At 36.5% G+C, this 18,941-nt stretch overlaps 1 protein-coding gene across 1 annotated transcript; it reads left to right on the top strand.

Moving 5' to 3' along the window:
* The first annotated feature begins 1,596 nt into the window (after positions 1 to 1,596).
* On the top strand, positions 1,597 to 18,668 carry LOC149088818 (DNA mismatch repair protein Msh3-like). The gene is made up of 14 exons (XM_089250293.1): positions 1,597 to 1,838; positions 4,575 to 4,915; positions 5,961 to 6,069; positions 7,004 to 7,238; positions 7,347 to 7,477; positions 7,859 to 8,028; positions 8,573 to 8,818; positions 9,621 to 9,815; positions 11,501 to 11,633; positions 12,059 to 12,246; positions 13,790 to 14,708; positions 16,144 to 16,261; positions 16,666 to 16,837; positions 17,595 to 18,668. The coding sequence occupies exons 1-14, from the start codon at positions 1,692 to 1,694 to the stop codon at positions 17,653 to 17,655; spliced, it is 3,165 nt and encodes a 1,054-aa protein (XP_089106419.1). The 5' UTR covers positions 1,597 to 1,691; the 3' UTR covers positions 17,656 to 18,668.
* The last annotated feature ends 273 nt before the right edge of the window (positions 18,669 to 18,941 follow it).

Raw genomic sequence — 18,941 nt, 5'->3', positions numbered from 1 at the left:
CGAGATTTGTTTCCTTTGTAGTTTAGTGGTCTAGGGCATTTACCCGGAAAGTGAAAGGACGTGAGTTTGAGGCCCCCCCCAAAGGCAGTTGAATTTTCTTTTTCCAGAAATTCATCTTCACACAACAGCCAGTTGTTAAAAACCTTCGTATGGTAGTGGAGAGTGACGTCATCCTTTCAACACTGTAGTAATCTAATAATCTTAGGTGAATGGCACACAGACTACCTCGGATTCCTAAAAACTCAGATTATCCGAAACATAATAGAAAACGACAGAAGAGTTTTTTTTGGGGGACTACCTACACTCTTACCAGTCATTACATGACTGCTAAAATCAATGGCCTCTTTTTAAGGAAGGCTGACAGGGGGCTCCAGTCCTGGGAGCTTGATTATGAATGTTTTCTTTTTATAAAGATAACAATACTATGAATTTAATATAGAAGGGTCTGCGTGAAAAATTCTGGTCTGAAAACCAAAGGGCAAGAAATTACTCTCATTTTTAGGAATAATGAGATGAGCAGTAAAACTCAGTCTTAGTGAAAATGAAAGATTTGGAGAAAGAATTTCGAAAAATTTTAGCATCTGATTATTCTCTTCACCAGATCTTGATCCGCCACTCTGTCTCAACAAAGAGAGATAAGCAGGTGGTGAAAAAAGATAGGTTCTGCTGGAAGTTGTGCGTGTATGTGTTATGAACTTAATGTGAAGTTTTGTTGTGGGTAATGCTTCTTATAGAGTCTGCCGCCTAATCCTTGGATTATCTTTTCTTTCAAATCGAGCAAAACCATTTCTATTGTCATGGGCAACTTACTACCCAGTGAGTTGTGCCGGAAGTGTCTGAGTGTGTATCTAGTGTCTGATTTTTCAGTGCTGCCATCTTCGCTTGCCACAATGGTGGTCAACTGAAGTTGGTCTCCTGAAAGGGGAGGGGTGCAAATGCAAACCGTTCTCCCCATTAAAAAGTGTCGCCACAGAGAGCAACAGGCCTACAATGATACAATTATTCAATCATTACATTTCACTCATAGTGGGAAAAACTGGTAGCAGATGGCAGCACTACATATAACAAGCACTGCTTTTACAGGGGGAGGGGTTACCAAAATTATGCCCCCCCCCCCCCGTACATTGGCTATCATTGTATCGAGTTTTAAAAAAAAAATCGAAGGAGTCACATGCCAAGTTTGATTAGATACCACTGCCGTAAAATAATGCGATTGAAGCTAAATGTTATGCATAAAGTTAAACATGTGATTGAAATAAAATATTTTTTTCGATTCGGTACCCTTACGGCAAGCTATGTAGAAGTTTAAGTACTTTTTCTTATGGCTAGATGGCAGCAAACGTATGTCATAATGTCTGTTTTAATGTAGTATCAACAGATGGCAGCATCAACGTCTTGACGAAATCAAATCAATATCTAAAAGAAAATTTTTTTTTCTGAATATTTCAGTCAACAGAAGAAGTTTCAAAAATTATGGTTTTATAAATTTACTAAATTTAAAGTCTGGAATCCGTTTCTGCCTAATGACCCCCCCCCCACTAGTGAACTATATGTTTGATGGTCTCTCGAGCCAAAAGCCCTGTATAATTCGATTGCACTCGCTGTTGGTTTGTTGGTAAACAATATCCCCATCATGTCCCTAGACTCATAAAATCACGTCTATCTTTTAATTGAGCTCTTCTAATCCAACCATGCCAAGAAAGCGCGCTAAGTTAAAGGGTGAAGAGGATGACGTTTCAAGTTGTTCACAATCAAAAATTTCAAAGTATTTCGGTCGGAAAAGCTCTCAAAAGCTTCAAACTGCTGCGTCGAATGCGGAGGTTTCTATCGAAGAGAAGGTATGTACGTGCTTTTTTACAGTGATACTTCGGCATACGAATGTTTCGGCCAACGAAGATTACTTTCGCTCGAGCCCCCCCCATGATGAATTTATGTGAACTTCGGAATCACTTTCCGCTTGGGTTTCCAGTGTTTTTCTGGGAAAGACTTAGCATCAAACTGAACGGTTCGTCCCCCCCCCCCCCCCCACAAGGAGCTTTGTCTTGCCCGTTCGCATGTATGACACACAGGGAAGTGATGACGAGGGGGCCATCATTTTGTGAGTCTTAAGGGAAAAGAACGGACATCATCACGATGGCCGCGTGTCATCTCATTTCTTTGTGTCATGCACATGCAGACGGGAAAGATAAAGTTCGTAATATCCGAACCGATCAATTTGATGCTGTCTTGTCTTATGCTGGCGATTTTTTCTTTTTTCGGCGCCCGTAATGTGTACGACGGCCTTGGCGACTTTTGATCGCGTCGTCGGACATGTTTAGCGCCGAAAAAAAAGTCGCCGAAAATCGCCAAGCTGCCCCTTATACCGAAGCTGTTCTCACATTACGTGTACAAAACTTACATAAGTTCACGGTAGGGGTCTGCATCAATTAATTCTGACTTGGCATTTTTTTTTGGAGGTAAAATGTAAGTAAATCGTCTCTGTGGCAATAGACTAGGGCTGTACACAGTAGTGTGCACAAGATTTTATTTCCACATTTTTTTCTCAAGGGTAGGGGGATGTAGTTTCGTTTTTTTAAATTTTGTTTTGAATTTACTAAACATTAACACTTCAAGTAGGGGCCTGGAAAATCCCAGGAGCCAAATTACCATGGTAGCTAGAAACCTATTGGTATCGCCACCCAAAATTTTCTATATGTAATTGGTAAATTTACAAGTCTAAGGATGACACAAAATATTGTGATTTCTGGGTAGCGTGTCTTTCGACATGGAAAATCGATCATTAGGTCTTGGGAATGTCTGATGAATTTCATTTAGGACTGTTTGTCTCGACAAACCATGCTTGGTTCTTTAGGAGTCTGGGGTGGTCGCTAATTTTTTTTTTTCAGACTTGCCAAGTCCTTGCTTTAAATGCTTATTTAAATGGGTCCAATGTTGTCTTTGTTTCTCCGCCATAATCGCCAGAACTTTGGGACTGATGCCATTTGGACCCCTCCCCCCCCCCCCCCCGCCAATGATTTCTTAAAAAATAATGCAATGCAAATTCCCTCTCTTGCATACACGCTTGAGTCTCGTATATACAAAACGGCTGCTGAGAAATACTTCATCGCTTATTTTGTGGGTTACCTTTTTGCATGAACCATTTTTAGCAGCTTAAATTACCTTTCAACAGTGATTTTGTCTTTGTTGAGACCAGTGATTGGTTTGGAGTTAATCTTTGAAGACATATTCTGAGAATCTTGTAAAAACATGCATTAGAGGCTACTAGACTTCCGATTTCTTATCAAAAAATGACTTTATGGCTGAAATGACACTTGTTGAGTCAAAGTACTATGAAGATAACAACTGTAAGCTTAACTACTAAAGGAATGACGTTACTCACATGTACAATCTGAGAGAAAGAATCCACTTTAAGGGCATGGACCCCACTTACACGCTGCCTGGTTAAGAGGGGAAACATGGGAGGACTTCCCCTAGCATCAGGTGGTGGAGCGGATTGATCTAATGTATATGCATATATATATGAATTGGCATCATCATGACCCCTCCTCAAGCCTTTCAAGTCTATCTCCACTCATGGAGGGAAAAATAAATTTCCCAATGATGTAAAGTGGGGTCTCGCTACTGGATATGAGAGAGGGAGATAGGAATTTTAGACATTAGGTTTTTCTCATCAAAATATTGCAATTTGGCTTAAACAAAAGCGGATTACATGGTGATAGATTGAAGTTGCCAGGAGTCAGAAAATGAATTATACTACAGAATAGTGGAGCAAAATAAAGCTCATTATTGGAATAAGCGTGAGATTGATAGCCAACAAAAATGTGATTACAGCTTCTAGTGAGATTGCTGGAAGCTAACTTACATACTCTTCGCAGCAAACGGGGGCATAAAACAGAGGCAACAGAACGAGATGCATCCCAATTATATTTTCCTTCTCATACTAAAACAAAAAGAGGCGATAGGATTCCATCCAGATGATCACTTCTCGCAGTTACTGTCTAGATCAAGAGCGAACTTTGGGCTGCCACCAATGATGACAGCTTTGCAGGAACAAATTGAAGATTCTCCATGAGTTAGGCAGTGCCTGCATTCATAGTTAGAGAAGTGTCATGGAGAGAGGAGGCTGCTTCTGACAGTGGAGGACAGTTCATATTCAAATTCAAGATTCAATTCTTATATTGATGATTACAGTAGGACAATTGACTTATGTGCATATAATTGGACGTTTGATTTATCAAATTTATTTATAATGATCCAATCGTTCAAGCTAGATGCTGTTGGATATCACCGATTTAGAAATTCTGACATGATGAACTTGTACAGGCCACACAGGATATAGGCGTGATACACTTTGTTACATGCACCAATTAATTATAAATTCCTCAGAGGAATGTTTACGAGATGAGTGTGTGGTGTAGTAGTAGTCAGAAAAAGAAAGTTCGACTCAATAAGTTGTATTAATTGATACGTTGATTCTGTGTTTTGCATTTTTGCATGTCTCGAATGTTAATATTATATAGAGTGTTGTTATAATAAGTTATATTATGTTATAATTATATGTTTTTCTTTTAAAGGACAAAATTTCTCCAGAAGGACAAATTCAGGAACCAGAATCAGGGAATTTACCTGAAGAATACTCGAAAATTCTCCCAGAAACTCTGAAGAAACTTGAAAATTTTGCATGTAGAACTATTACATCTGTAGATGAAGATGACGTTCGTATATCCGATGAGTTCTGTTTTGAAATGGGAACTTCGATCACAAATACTGGCACAGTTAGAAAAGAAGCTGAAGATTTTCCATTGGCTTCTTGTGGAGAGAATTTCTGTGCTGACAGATCTTTGCAAGATCATCAAAGAGTTGATGAAACAGAGCAAAATAACGTTGATCCTTCTAAGAAATCTCAAAAACAGAAGTACGTAAGCAAAAGAAATTTTACTTGAGGCATCCTAGTTACAATAAGTGTGTCTTTAATTTCAAATAATATAACCTTGTTTTTTAGTGCTCTCGATGGTATTTTGGAACGCTTTCAAAACCTGCAGAATAGAAAACAGAGGAACCATAAAAATTGTTGAAGACCCTTAAAATGACACCAAAAATGAGGACGTCTGGCAACCCTAGTCAGCGGTCTTCTATGTTGCTGAGGTGGTTGAGTGGTCATAGTGACGGACTTGCATCATGAGGACCCGGGGTTCAAAACCCCTACCGACACCACATTAGTGGTCAGCTGAAGTTGTTTTTCTGTGGTACCCAACTCTGAGGTACAAATGCGTGCCAATCTCCCCATTAAAAAGTCTAGCCGCAGAGAGCAACAGGCCTACACAGTGACACAAATTTTCAATCATTACACCTCACTCATAGTTTTGAAAATAGATGGCAGTACGATAACAAGCATTGCACGGAAACAAACTTCACAACACATACGCACTCATTCTAACATGTACCAATTCGTTGAATAGGGGGATCAGCTTTAGACGTGGTAAAAACATCTGATTGAATCTCAATCGAAAATCATATATTTTTAAAAATATGAAGCATTTATGACTAAATTGTAATTTGTGAAAAAAAAAAAATCATGCAACAAGAAAGAATAGTCAAATCGCTATGAAAAGTGGCAGGCAGTTATACATATTACACATAGTTAAGTAAATGATTTATGTTTAGAAAGAACCATGCAAATGTTCTCACCACCAGAGGGCATTGTACCTCCTTTTCGCTTGATAAACTATTGTTGATTGCTGAAGATGTCTCTCAGATGCATTTGAGGCTCTCTTTCTCTCTCACATACACAGACCTCTACCTTGTGACATTTATTTTAGCCTTTAGTCTTAAATAAATTGATGTAAAAAAGAGTCAAGATCATTATCTTAATTGAAGTAGAACAGTATCTTGACTTATACAATACTGATTCCTTCCTATGTATATCACTTATAAAATGTGGGGTTTTTTATATTTTGCAGGTACACACCGCTGGAATTACAATACCTTGATTTCAAGAAGGAGTATCCGGATGCCATTCTGTTCATAGAGTGTGGATATAAATATAGAATCTTTGGGGAAGATGCCCAGGTACATTTTGAAAACATCCTCTCATTTTCCAGGTAAGTGCTTTAGACTACTAGACTACAAAGGCAATGATTCTTAATCTTCAGCACGTGCACACAAGCTCTAAGGAAAGATTGAGAATTGTTGCCTTTGTAGTGTAGTGGTTTAGGGCACTGATCCAGCAAGTGAAAGGATGTGGGTTCGAATCTCCGCAAAATTTGAATTTTCTCTCTTTCCTAAATTCATCTTCGCATCAGCCAGCTGATAAAAACCTCCGCATGGATAGCGGAAAGTGACATCATCCTGAAAAAAACTCATATCTCTCCATTTCTTTTGAATGCGTGTCTTAGTAATGATTTTATTGATTGTTTTAGTTTAGTAACGCAATTGAAAGAAATTTGGGAAATTATTTAGTGAATTGATAGATAAATAATCATGTAAAAAACACATTGTTTTTTATGAAAACTATTTTTCTCAACTTTTTAAATGCTTTAATATGTGCTGGGGATCCAGATCACACCACAACACCAGTTACGCACAGAATTTTCACAATGCCAGGGTTATTAGACGATAGTCAGTGCCAACACCTCTTGAAGATAAGGTCTTACCTCTAGAGAGAGTGGTGACTACTCTTTGTGATTTCCTTGCGATTCAGTGGTAAGAAGTTTTCATGTGTGGTTCCCTCCCAACCCATGTGCAGAGTCAACGTTAAGGTCTAGTAATGTTTAGCTGAAGGAATTATGCCATATCCGAATTATTTTTCTAGCTTGAGGGAGACTTTTCCATATGTTATAGCCACAGTGTAAAGCAGGGTATGTAATAACAGAGGTAAAAATATATAGAAGTGAATGAGACAAAAATCGGGGATTATGAAATTATATGCTATATCGACAGTGAATGTTATATTTGGGGTATCCTGTGAGTGTACTCTACTGTATTTATTTACTTTGTTCAACAGATTGCTTCCAAAGAACTGGGTTTCGGATGTTTCATGAATCATAATTTGTTCACCTCGAGTTTTCCTGTTCAACGTCTGGCAGTTCATGTCCGACGACTGGTTTCCAAAGGCTACAAAGTTGGTGTCGTGAATCAGACAGAGACTGCAGCTACCAAAGCTGCTGGAGACACAAAGAACACTTTATTTTCTAGAAAGCTTCACGCTCTGTACACTCAATCAACTCTAATTGGAGAAGATATCCTTTATTGACGTTTTTTTGCTTTTCTGAAAGATTCTGTATTTGTATAGATGAGACTTATTGATGTTCCATGGCACATTTACATTTATCCTTGATTTTATGCAAGTTTTGATGATGACCCTGCAGTTGATGATTTGCTATCGTATCAAGCTCCTATGATCTCTGGCAACCTCTTGACTGTTTGCGATGAAGAGTTAAATGGGCAGCGAAAACATGCTGTCAACATTGGAGTTATGGTATGTCTTCCATATTGTTTTATTATATTATAAGGTTTGTTATAATAATATGTGCAATGAAACCTGTGTGAAATGAAACGCTAAGGTACTGGGGGGGGGGGGTAATTTACAATTTTTGACAGGCAAAACATTTCAACTTATTCATATTAGCAGCTCTATGTAATTTTATGCTTATTTTAAATATTTTATACTGATTCTATATGAGCCAGATATAATTTTTAAAAAGGTTTGATTGTCCTATCAGCTGGAGTTTGTGCACCCATGGCATAACTAATGCACATCCACCATCTACGAGAAATTAAGCTGACGCAATAATATTTATCATCTACAGAAAATATATCTCAAGGGATATTTAACATTTAATTTTATCAACACACTTAGGTTGTCGATGTTTCTACTGGGAATGTTATGTTCGCTTCTTTCGAGGATGATGCACCTCGTTCTAAACTTGAAGATATTTTTGCTCAAGTTAATCCAGTGGAACTGTTGTTACCTGAGACGAATCTAAGCTCTAAGACAGAAAACCTAATAACAAACGTCTGCGATGCAAGGTGAGTTTGAAAGATATTTTTGAAGGTAAAATAGTTAAGAACTTATTTTGTGCTTTTGCATGAAGAAAAAAAGATAAGTAACCTCATTATTATACAAGGATGACGTCACTCTCCACTACCATACGAAGGGTTTTTTTTTAACGACTGTTGTTAAAAAAAAACCCTTCGTATGGTAGCGGAGAGTGACGTCATCCTTGTATAAGTCACCATCTGGTGGTAACGTTAGCAGTTGTAAACTTGACTTGGCCTGAGTCTGGTCCGGCCGTCCATGTACGGTCCCTTTCAGTGTACACTAGCTCCAAGGAAAGATTGAGAGATTCTGTGCCTCTGTAGTCTAGTGGTCTAGGGCGTTCAGGGAAAGTGAAAGGACTTGTGTTTGATTCCCCGCAGGGGCAGTTGAAAAAAAAGAAAGAAAAAAAACCTCATTATTAGTTAGTATGGTTTAGAAAATTGATCAAAAGATGCATTTCCTAAAGTTTTCTACATAATCATGTATGAAATTGATGTTCACATATACACATTTTTGTATTCATTTTTTTTACAGTTCGTTAACCAGAGGGAATATTAGAGTGGAGAGGAAAGAAGATGCCATTTTTGAGTTTTCCACTGCATTGCCTGCTGTTTCAAAGTTCTTTTCCACGAAAAATTATGTCACTGATAATACTCATAGTTGTGAGAGCAATCACCTCAAAGACGTGCTGTCTCTACCACCACTTGTTTTATGCTGCTTGTCTGCTCTGATATCCTACCTGAAGGAGTTTGATTTGGGATCTATATTGCAAGAATGGAGGTAACTCTGATTCAGGTTTTTGTCACCATTTCAAAAAAGTGTATGTACAGTTAAACACCCTTATACTGGGCCTTAATATACTAAAGAACCAAGTACAGTATATTGAGGGCATCATTATGATCCCACTCTTCCATCAAATTTATATAATCAACTTTTTACGTTATTATGGTGAGGTTATCACATAGGGATAAATCATGTTGTCAGATACTCACAATATAACAGGATTCAGCTGTACTATCATTTCAAATACCTACTTATTTCTGGAAGTCCAGATCTAAAATTTATGTAACATTAGCTATAATACCTGACCATAGCTTCAGGTTTCTTCTTTATGCTGGGAGCATTGAAAAGGTGTAAACAAAGAGCTGTTTGGAATCAGCCATGAACTGCAGATCCTGATGTAATTAGCTTGTGTAAGTAAAGCGATCGTTTTTTGACAAAAATGATCAAGTGATATCACAAAGATTGTGATGATTACATACAGTGTGTGTATGTGTGTAAACATACAGAAATACAGTAAAACCCCCTCTTCACTGTTTCATCTCTTTTTTTATGGACATATTTTTTTGTCCCGCCAGTGTCTGCAAAAGGGAGTTCTACTGTGTTTGCTTTGCATTATACAGTCAATTCCATTCATAAAAAAAATGTTCATAGAAAATCGTTTGAGAAATGTTTTTTGATGCTAGAGTAGATTAATGAAAATGTGTGTGAGCATTCCTTAAAAATTTAGTGCCTATAGACTTTACTGTGTATAGTTTTTCTTTTATTATTTGTTATCAACTGGTTATGATTGAATTTCCAGGCAATTCCAACCTCTCTGTAACTCAACTCAGTTCATGTCTTTGAATGCAATCACCATCCGAAATCTAGAAATTTGCAGCAATTCTGTGGATTTCACCGAGAGAGGAAGTCTCTTTTGGACCATCAATTTTACATCCACTAGATTCGGAGCGAAAATGTTGAAGTCATGGCTTCTGAAACCACTGAAAGCTGTAGAGTATGTTGAATTATCTAACATATTCTACATTTATTTTTGCTTATTTGTATAATTTGCTTATGTTTCATATAAAAGTCATGAAAAAGCTTCCTCCTATTTATATACCAAAATAATAGATCGGTACAGATCTATGGATATTATTTTTCAAGCCTCCCATCACGACCACTATAATGAAGGTTTACTGTTACCCATAGTTATGGTTCTGTTTGATGTGCCATGATTTCTAGTGACAAACAGAGTGTCTTCCATCGTAGAAAAGTAAGGAAGTGAGAAAAAGGTCACTTTTTTTTTTAGGAATTTACTTCTGGATTTTTCCTGGCAAGTTCTTGTGCTTGATTTTATCGCTGAAAATCTTGGGTTCCTTATCAGGCTATGGTCAAGTAGTAGCGGTGGTAGTTGACTGAAGATAGGTTTCTGTAACTTACATACTTTAAAGCACAAATATGAGTTAGTTTCTATTTCATAATAATAATAAAAATGCCACTATAGCAAGCAGTAGAAATAACCAGGGTTTCCATTTTCAATCTTCATTGCGTGAGATCTTGATGAAATGTTTCATTTTGCGAGCAAAACAGCTAATCTGTCAAATAATGAGTGTTTAATCACCAAATAACGAGTGTTAAATCACCAATGACGTCGCCTAATAACAAGTGTTAAATCACCAATAATGTCGCCTAATAACAAGTGTTAAATCACCAATTTCGCCAAATGAATCATGGAAAAGGCATTGAATTTTCCTTTGGGTATGTTGTGCGACATCCTATGGTGTGGCTTATATAGCTTTAAAAGCTAATGTCGGGCTTATGCGGCTAATTCAACTTCCCGCTCTATTCAATTACCTCTTTTTTCTGACTTTGTGGGATTCCAATGTATTTTTTAACAAAATCTTATGTGTTTCTTTTTAATATACTTGAAAATCAAATTTTTACTTCAGAAAAATGACAATGATGTGAGATGTAGCATCATACCATCAAATTTTCAAAGAAAACAGTAAGTTAAACACACAACATTCAATTTTAATTCAAAATCAACTTTTTTTCAGCTCTCGAATGAAAATTATATGTGGTTTATATGAAGCTGCAGCATGTAAAAAGTTGCTGCGTTTCTACTGAAATCCCCACCCGGTCATTTTTCTTAGTGTGGCTTATTTATTAGTGTAGCATTATTATGGAAATTACAACACTTAAATTACCTTTTCTCCTTGTCTGAGTATACAAGGTTTGTCCCAAAAAATATATAAAAATTCATAAACAACAAACAGGTCTTTTATAGGATTATCATGATGAGTTTCCATGGGGCAGAGAACCATTGCGTAGCACAAATAATGTCTAAATGATACTAGATTTGCATCCAAATGTGTGCCAGTATGGCACAACTAATAGTTGTGGTAGTGGTTCAGATTCTTCCAATGAATCACTAATGTTACATCAATCGAGCATTATTCATGATCTCAGTATGTTTGAATACTTAATAAAAGAAATTATTTCTTCAGGTATGCTGCATCGATAGCGATTTGTTTTTTAATTTAGACCTTTCTTTTGTTTGTAATGAATTAATACATGAATTTGTGTGTATCTTTTTGAGACACCCTGTACATATGCATCTTAATCTGAAATAAGCATGATTCATTACTTTGCCAAGTCATTTGTACGAGATTTATAAGTTTTCATTGTGCCCTTTTCCAGGAAAATTAATCAAAGATTGGATTCTATAGCAGCTATCATTCATTCCGATTCTCCTGTTTGGGATATTCTGCGCAAGATGCTGATGAAACTCCCTGATTTGGAAAGGTTGTTATGTGCGGCTTTCTATCAGAGGGTAAAACACTGATAAAGTTAGCATCAATACATTGTTTACATGAAAACTTGAATTTGTTTTTCACTTTTGGGTCACTCCCCACCCCCTAAAGTCCTTAACCCACCATCGGGTGCAACTAATCCTTCAGATCAGCAAAAATCTGCCTCGTGGAATTGAAAATGAGGTAAAATGCTTGAACCCATTTCAATTATGTGTTCGATTTGATACTGTGGTTATTGAAATCATAAAAGCTATTGTGGATCAGGGAAAAATTCAGATTGGGGGAGAAATAGTTTGTGCTTCATCTCACACATTATATGCACTTGATGGAGGGTTAATGATTAGGTTATTTCCGATGATTTCTTTGAGATTTTTGTATGTACATAGTTTCAGTACAGATATTTTTAAATTGTTAACACTTACATGTATTTATTGAAATTTTCTAGTGTTCATGCATTGAATTTCTCAATCTTTCAAAAACTCTGATGGAAATTAGAAGTACCATAATTAATGTATCAGAAGCATTGAAAGCGGATCTAGGTGATCATAGCTTCAGACAGACCATACTCAGTATTCCTCCGTTGCTTGATGGCATAGAAATTTTTGTCAAAAACATAGACGAAAAGGCAGCAAAGTAATGCTCTATTTATAGTTATTTCATCTATTGTACAATGCTGACATTTTGTTGCAGCAAGCCTGGTTTTGTTTGAAGTTTTAATCATTATTTTTATTTTGTTTAACAGAGTGGTTCCTACAGATAAGAGCCTACATTTAGAGCTACATTTTGATGGGTTTTTTTTTGTCATAAGTATATAAGGAGTTCTATGGTGTCTCAGAAGGAGGGTTTATGCTTTTTCTTTCTTTCTTTTTATTTGTAAATACATGATTTGCAATGGTGGTGCAAATTTTTTCTACCATTCAGTTCAGAGCATGTCCAACTGCTACTTTTTGTGTATGCACAACTATAACTAGGTGTTAAATAAGCATATTTCTGACAACATAAACATGTTAGGGCCACTTATACACACGTTACTGCATGTACCAATTCATTAGAAATTCCCCCAGAGGAATGTTTACAAGGTGTATGTACAGTCAAGTAGCAATAGTGGTGGTTGACTGAAGATTGTTTTCTCTATTTTTCAGATTTTAAAGCGTGAATGCGAATCTGTTTCTATTTTAAAAAAAAGTCATCACAGCAAGCAGCAAAAACAAGGATTTTAATTTTCTATAGTTATTGCGCACAGCCTACCACAGTAAAATCTTCAATCATTATTCTTCACTCATAATTCGAAAAATAGGAGTCTTATGGCAGCCATTACACGAGAAATAAGCTTCACATTAGGTTCACAACACGGACACGCACATTCCAACATGTACCCATTCATTAGAAGTTCCGCAGAAGAATATGGACGAGTTGCATGTGTGGTTTAGTAGTAGTCATTGTGCACAATATCGCGAAATGTTTCATTTTGCAAATCAAAGAGATATTCCCCAAAATAAAGAGTGTTAATGTCTTCAACTTCACCAAATAACTAGTGATAAATTGCTAATTTCATCAAATAATGAGTATTAAATTGTAAATGTCACCAAATAAGTCACTGAAAAGTCAAATTTTTCTTTGGGGATGTGGTAGACCAGGGATTGACAAATCTCAGGTGCCAGGTCGCTATTGCAACTATAAAATCAGTATGGACACTTAAAATTTTTAAAATGTGACTGCTAAATTGGAGTCTAAGCATGACATAAAATTTTATGATTTCATTACATTACGTCTTTTATCATGGGAAAAGTTCTGAAGTTCTTTATTATTATTTATGTTTGTTATAATATTATTATATATTTATGTTTATAAACATAAAATATTAAATATATTTATAAATATATATGAATTTTAAATATTTATGTTTATGTCCATAAAAACATTACCATTTTATTCATGCATTGTCTGAACCTCTCTTATGCACACACTGATAAATAAAGATGTGTTTAACTCTTTAAAATGTGCTGTCCCTCGTGAATGGGATCGCTAAGCTATTTGGTCTCATGAAAATTTATAGCTCTCATTTAACTTTGGTCTCATGAAAATCATTATTTGTAACATTCACACTTCCTCTTTTACATGAATATTTTAATGCGTGTATCATACGATTTACGAATTATTTCTCTCATTCTTACAGGGAAGGAAACAAGACTGAAATTTTCTTGGATGTTGCGAGATTTCCGAAAATTGTAGACTGTAAGAAAAGGATATTTTGTGTTGAAAAGAGTCTTGATGACTTGAGAACCAGTATCGCCAAGACTTTGGGTGTTTTCACTTTCAAGTACGTTGAAGTTATGGGCCAGAAGTACTTGATTGAAGTTAAAAATAATATGTTATCACACATTCCCAAAAATTGGTTGAAAATAAGTTCCACAAAGCAGGTTTCACGTTATAGGTCCTCAGAAGTCAACGAGTATTGCATGAAGTTGCAGCAGTGCACTGAAGAGCTGGCAGTTCATTCTAGTGAAGCATGGAACTTGTTTCTAGATGGCTTTAGTGCATTTTTCTATAAATATAAAAGAGCTGTTTCGCATCTTGCAGAGATCGACTGCATCTTCTCTCTATGTAAATTCGCACAGCAAGAAAGATACTGTAGACCAGTAGTAACCGAAGGTGATGGGAGTGAACTAGAAATTATTTGTGGAAGAAACCCGATCATCTGCAAACTGATTGGTGAAACCACACAGTATGTTGAGAATGACACGCATCTGGACCATAACAAACGATGCATGATCATTACTGGCCCAAATATGGGAGGAAAAAGTTCTTATGTCCGCCAGGTAGCTCTTATTTCTATATTAGCACAAATAGGATCATTCGTTCCAGCAGCGTCCGCTACTCTACCTTTGTTTGATGGTATATATGTTAGAATGGGTGCTGAAGACAACATATTCCTCAAGAGGAGCACTTTCATGACTGAAATGATTGAAGCTTCAAATATAATCTCATCTGCATCGTCAAACTCTCTGGTGATTCTTGATGAACTCGGTAGAGGGACCAGTACTCATGATGGAGCTGCGATCGCTCATGCTGTTTTACATTACATGATAACTAAGGTACATTCTTCTCTTTAATTATCTTCTCAATTATCGATTTTAGTTCAGATTCAATTGTACAATGTGTAAAAATAGCTAGACACATATATCCGAGTCCGAACCAAAACTAAAAATCGCTGATTCATTTGCCAGGCACAGCTACAGAATTATTATTCTAAAGCAGTGTTTTTCAATTATCACTTATCCAAGGACCCTCAAGTTTGAATATGGGGGGGGGAGGGGCAAAGGCTTTGTTATAACCACTCTCTCTCTCTCTATATATATATATATATACAAATTTTTGCTTCATTCTGAAACACATTCGAAAGATCCCTGTACAACCTTTTGCGGAACCCAAAGGGGTTTATATTCTATAGCAGGGAGGGGATATCTAAACATGACCCAACAAGTGTTTCTAGGATATTTTTTGTAACTAATGTGGAGGGAGGAAACAAGTGGGCTCATTCTTATGGACTCTGAGTGATGAATTTGCTTTTAAGGTGCTCTCCTCAGCTATTATTTGTGCCTCCAAAACAGTTTTTCTTCTCCCAATGCTATCCAATACACTGTATTCCCCAAACCCAAAAGGTTAGACACCAGGAACATCAGAAGTATTTTAGACTTGTGGGTGCTTGTCTTTGAGCTTTATGTCGAAATTTTCCGTAATCAAAATTTTTTTAAAAATTTCCAAAATACCGTAGTTGCTCAAGCACATCAGGCTCCTATGTTGCTGTTAGACACCCCTGCTCTATGGTAGTTCGTAATCAAGTTTGACCCTTTCCACTCTCAATGGAAGTAACCCGCTATCCAGCGGGAGGCCATGGAAGGGGAATTGGGTTCAATTTTTTGGTCTGGGTCCATAAACAGTAGTAGAAGATTTTCTATGATACCGATTTCCACAAGAGCCTTTCAGGAGTGTATAGTATCAAAAGCTGTAAAACTTTTCATTGGTGCTTTTATAAAAATAGCTATGTTGGAGAGATATTTGTTTCTGTTTGGCTTCCACAGAACATTCTCTACCAAGGTAACCGCAAGTAAGGAAAGGCAGGGGGATCTGGTGTCCTAGGTGCTGAACCAGGAAGGGTGTGGGTTTACTCTTTTTCCGATTCAAAATAATGGGGGTGGGGCACCAAAATGGGTACTGACCCCGAAAAAAGAAGTAAATTTTTGTTTCTAGTTGCGGCCCTGGTTCTGCCCGACCTAAAAGTTGGAAACCTCTATTCTATGATACAAGTTATTGATTCCTCATGTAATTATTATTGAAAGGAGAAATATGTGAGAATGTGTGAAGCTAAAATATAAATTTACTGTGGGCGCGATCAAATAAAGAGGTTAAGAACAACTGCTCTAGAGCACGATGTTCAACTACTATCAGTTTGCCAAAGTACTGAATTTCGTGTCGGTTGTATGTTTTATTAATTTTAATGATTTTATTTATTCCTTGCTTTTTTGTCAGGTGAAGTGTATCACATTATTTGTGACACACTACCCTCGAATTGCGAGCGAGCTCCAGGAGACATTTCCAGAGAATGTTTGCACATGCCACACAGCTTTTTATGTCAGAAATGAAGAAGGTATACAATTGATTCATACAATAAAAATTAAACATTTATTACCACAAAAACCACATTAGTTTTAGCTGTTAGGAGTACCTCAGTGAAACTTTCACTGCACTTGCAATATGTGCAACAACTAATACACTCTGCTGCCTATAAAGGTGTTGCTTAATCTAACAAAGGAAAACGATAAGAAATTCAAATCCTACAATTACTCCTTGGACATTTTATGAACAATTCCATATCAATTATTAACCCTTTACTATTAAAATGATAATTCTCTCAAAGGTCCAATATAAAAAAACAGTTCTATTTACTTTTCCTAAATCAAATCTAAACGTTTGTTAAATTTCTATTCCATGAAATTCATGTCTCAAATATAAAAATTCAAAAAAGTGTAATAAACCATGTTTTTATTCTAGAAGGCACGAATGACTCATCAGGCGATGTCACATTTTTGTACAGCATCACCAGTGGTGTGGCTTCGAAAAGTTATGGTATCAATGTGGCTCGTCTTGCTGGAATCCCTAAACAAATTTTAGATCAAGCCAGTCAAATGTCATTTGACACAGAAATGAAATCTGATGGCTCAAAGTGAGTACGTGCGATCGTTGAGAGATTCCTGTAAAATTACGCAAATTTTTATGATAGATTTCTTTTAAACACAGAATTATGATTTAGTAATTTCCTTTATTTAAAAAAAAAATTAAATTCCCTGCATATAGATTCATGATTACCTAAATTCAGTGGTTCTTAAAGTGTATATGTTTGGTGTTTGGAGCAGGTCTTTGTTGGAACTATTCTGGGGAGCCACAGACATGTTGATTAATGCAAAGGAAGCTGCGGGAAACAGAGTTTGAGAACTGCTGCCTTAACCAATATTTGCTCCAATTCTTTTTTTTCGATGTGCATGGTAAGATGGTAAGGCGCATGCCATATACATACGTTCTCCGAATATTCTCCCCCCCCCCCCACCACGACAGCATATATCCACAGTTCCCTAGAACAGTGCCCAAATAGAAACAACTTCAAAGCACTATACAGGCAATCATCAGGCAGCTCAACCACAACATTCTCAACAAAAATTGGTTATGTCCCTAGGGGGCTGTGGCACACACTCAGATCCAAAGTCTCAGTATTTTGCTCGATGGAATATGGTCACCTAACCATACTTCCACACCAATGGTATTCAGAAATTTTGTCAGGATAGCTTAGAAGGAACATTGATATTGAACTAGATCTATGATGAATAAAATTTGGTCCGATCTCTTTTTCGAATGAGAATTCCACTGTACTAATTTCGTGCATGAAGACTGGTTTTTTCTGAAATATTTGTTCCTTTCTTTTTCAGGTGTTCAGATAGTATTGAGCAGGATCTCTTATTACTGGAGCACATGGATGATGATGGATGAATCAAATGTTATGTTTTTCTATCGTATAGCATGCAAAATCAATCTTAATTATTTTTATGTGGAATAACAAAATGCATTTGAAGAAAAAAAAAGGTTTATCAACGTTATTTGTTTTGTTCAATGTCAAAAATATTCTTGTGTCACAGTCATGTGCATATCGATTTCAAGGAACAGTTAACACTTGTTATTGTGTTTTATCTATATGTTATGGCCAAAGCCCGAAATCACCCGGTTCATGACATAGCCTATGCTCAAATTTCAGTGGCTGGAGATTGCCACTGTGGTGGTTGAGTGGTCATAGTGATGGACTCGCATCGCGAGGATTCGGGTTCAAACCCCACCGTTGCCGCAGTGGTGGTCGGCTGAAGTTGGTTTTCTGCAGTTCCCAACTTTGAGGCGCGAATGTGAGCCGATCTCCCTATTAAAAAGTCTCGCCGCAGAGAACAACAGGCCTATAATGTTACAATTATTCACTCATATAAGTTGAGAAAAAACTCAGTTTTAAAAAAAATTGATTGCAGATGGTAGCACTTACACATAACAAGCATTACATAGAAACAAACTTCACGGAAGGTTCACTACACATACACACACACATTCTAACATGTACCAATTCGTTAGCAGTTTCACAGAGGAATTTGGACAAGGTGCATGTTTGGTTTAGTAGTAGTAGTAGTGGCTGGAGATCTGAAAAAAAACAGAAACGCATGATTTTGGGTTATCACCAAGTGGCATAGTTTTTCGTTATAATTACGGCTGCGTTAGCTGCGGCAACCCATCATTCAATGATGTAGTAATCTTTCTTCTTTAAAATTTGACAGGAAAAACTAGTATATATATATCTATATTATTTTTTTTCTCTTTGGTCACATGGAGTTAATCCAATACAGCTACTATACAGGGTGCATAGGTAACAGGGCATATGGCATTTTACTATGAACTGTTGATCTTAATTCTTATTAGTAAAAGTATCCAAATAACGTGTAGTACTCAGATATGTTATTCATGTTGCAAGGGGTTGTATAGTTATTAAAATAAAACTTAACTTTCTATACGGACACCCTGTGCTAAAGAACTCAATTGGAAAGTTGTTGCCCTGTCTCTCCTGATGCCAACTAAAAAATTCTACATTTCTAAGTGCAATATTCACAGAGATATTCGAGTTAAAAAAAACTGAGGAAATTTATGAAAAAAAAAACAGTATTAAAAATGCAGATTAATCTTTTTACACGTATTTAATGCCACTTTTTTCCCAACTTCTCTGTTTTTTGAATTTTAATATCTCG

This window comes from Pholcus phalangioides, unplaced genomic scaffold, assembly GCF_987345545.1.
Source record: "Pholcus phalangioides strain wild (caught in Gottingen) unplaced genomic scaffold, Ppha-v1.0 ptg000003l_1, whole genome shotgun sequence".
NCBI classification, from domain to species: domain Eukaryota; kingdom Metazoa; phylum Arthropoda; class Arachnida; order Araneae; family Pholcidae; genus Pholcus; species Pholcus phalangioides.
Note: the sequence above shows the minus strand (reverse complement) of the source record. Positions and strands in the feature narration are given on the sequence as shown.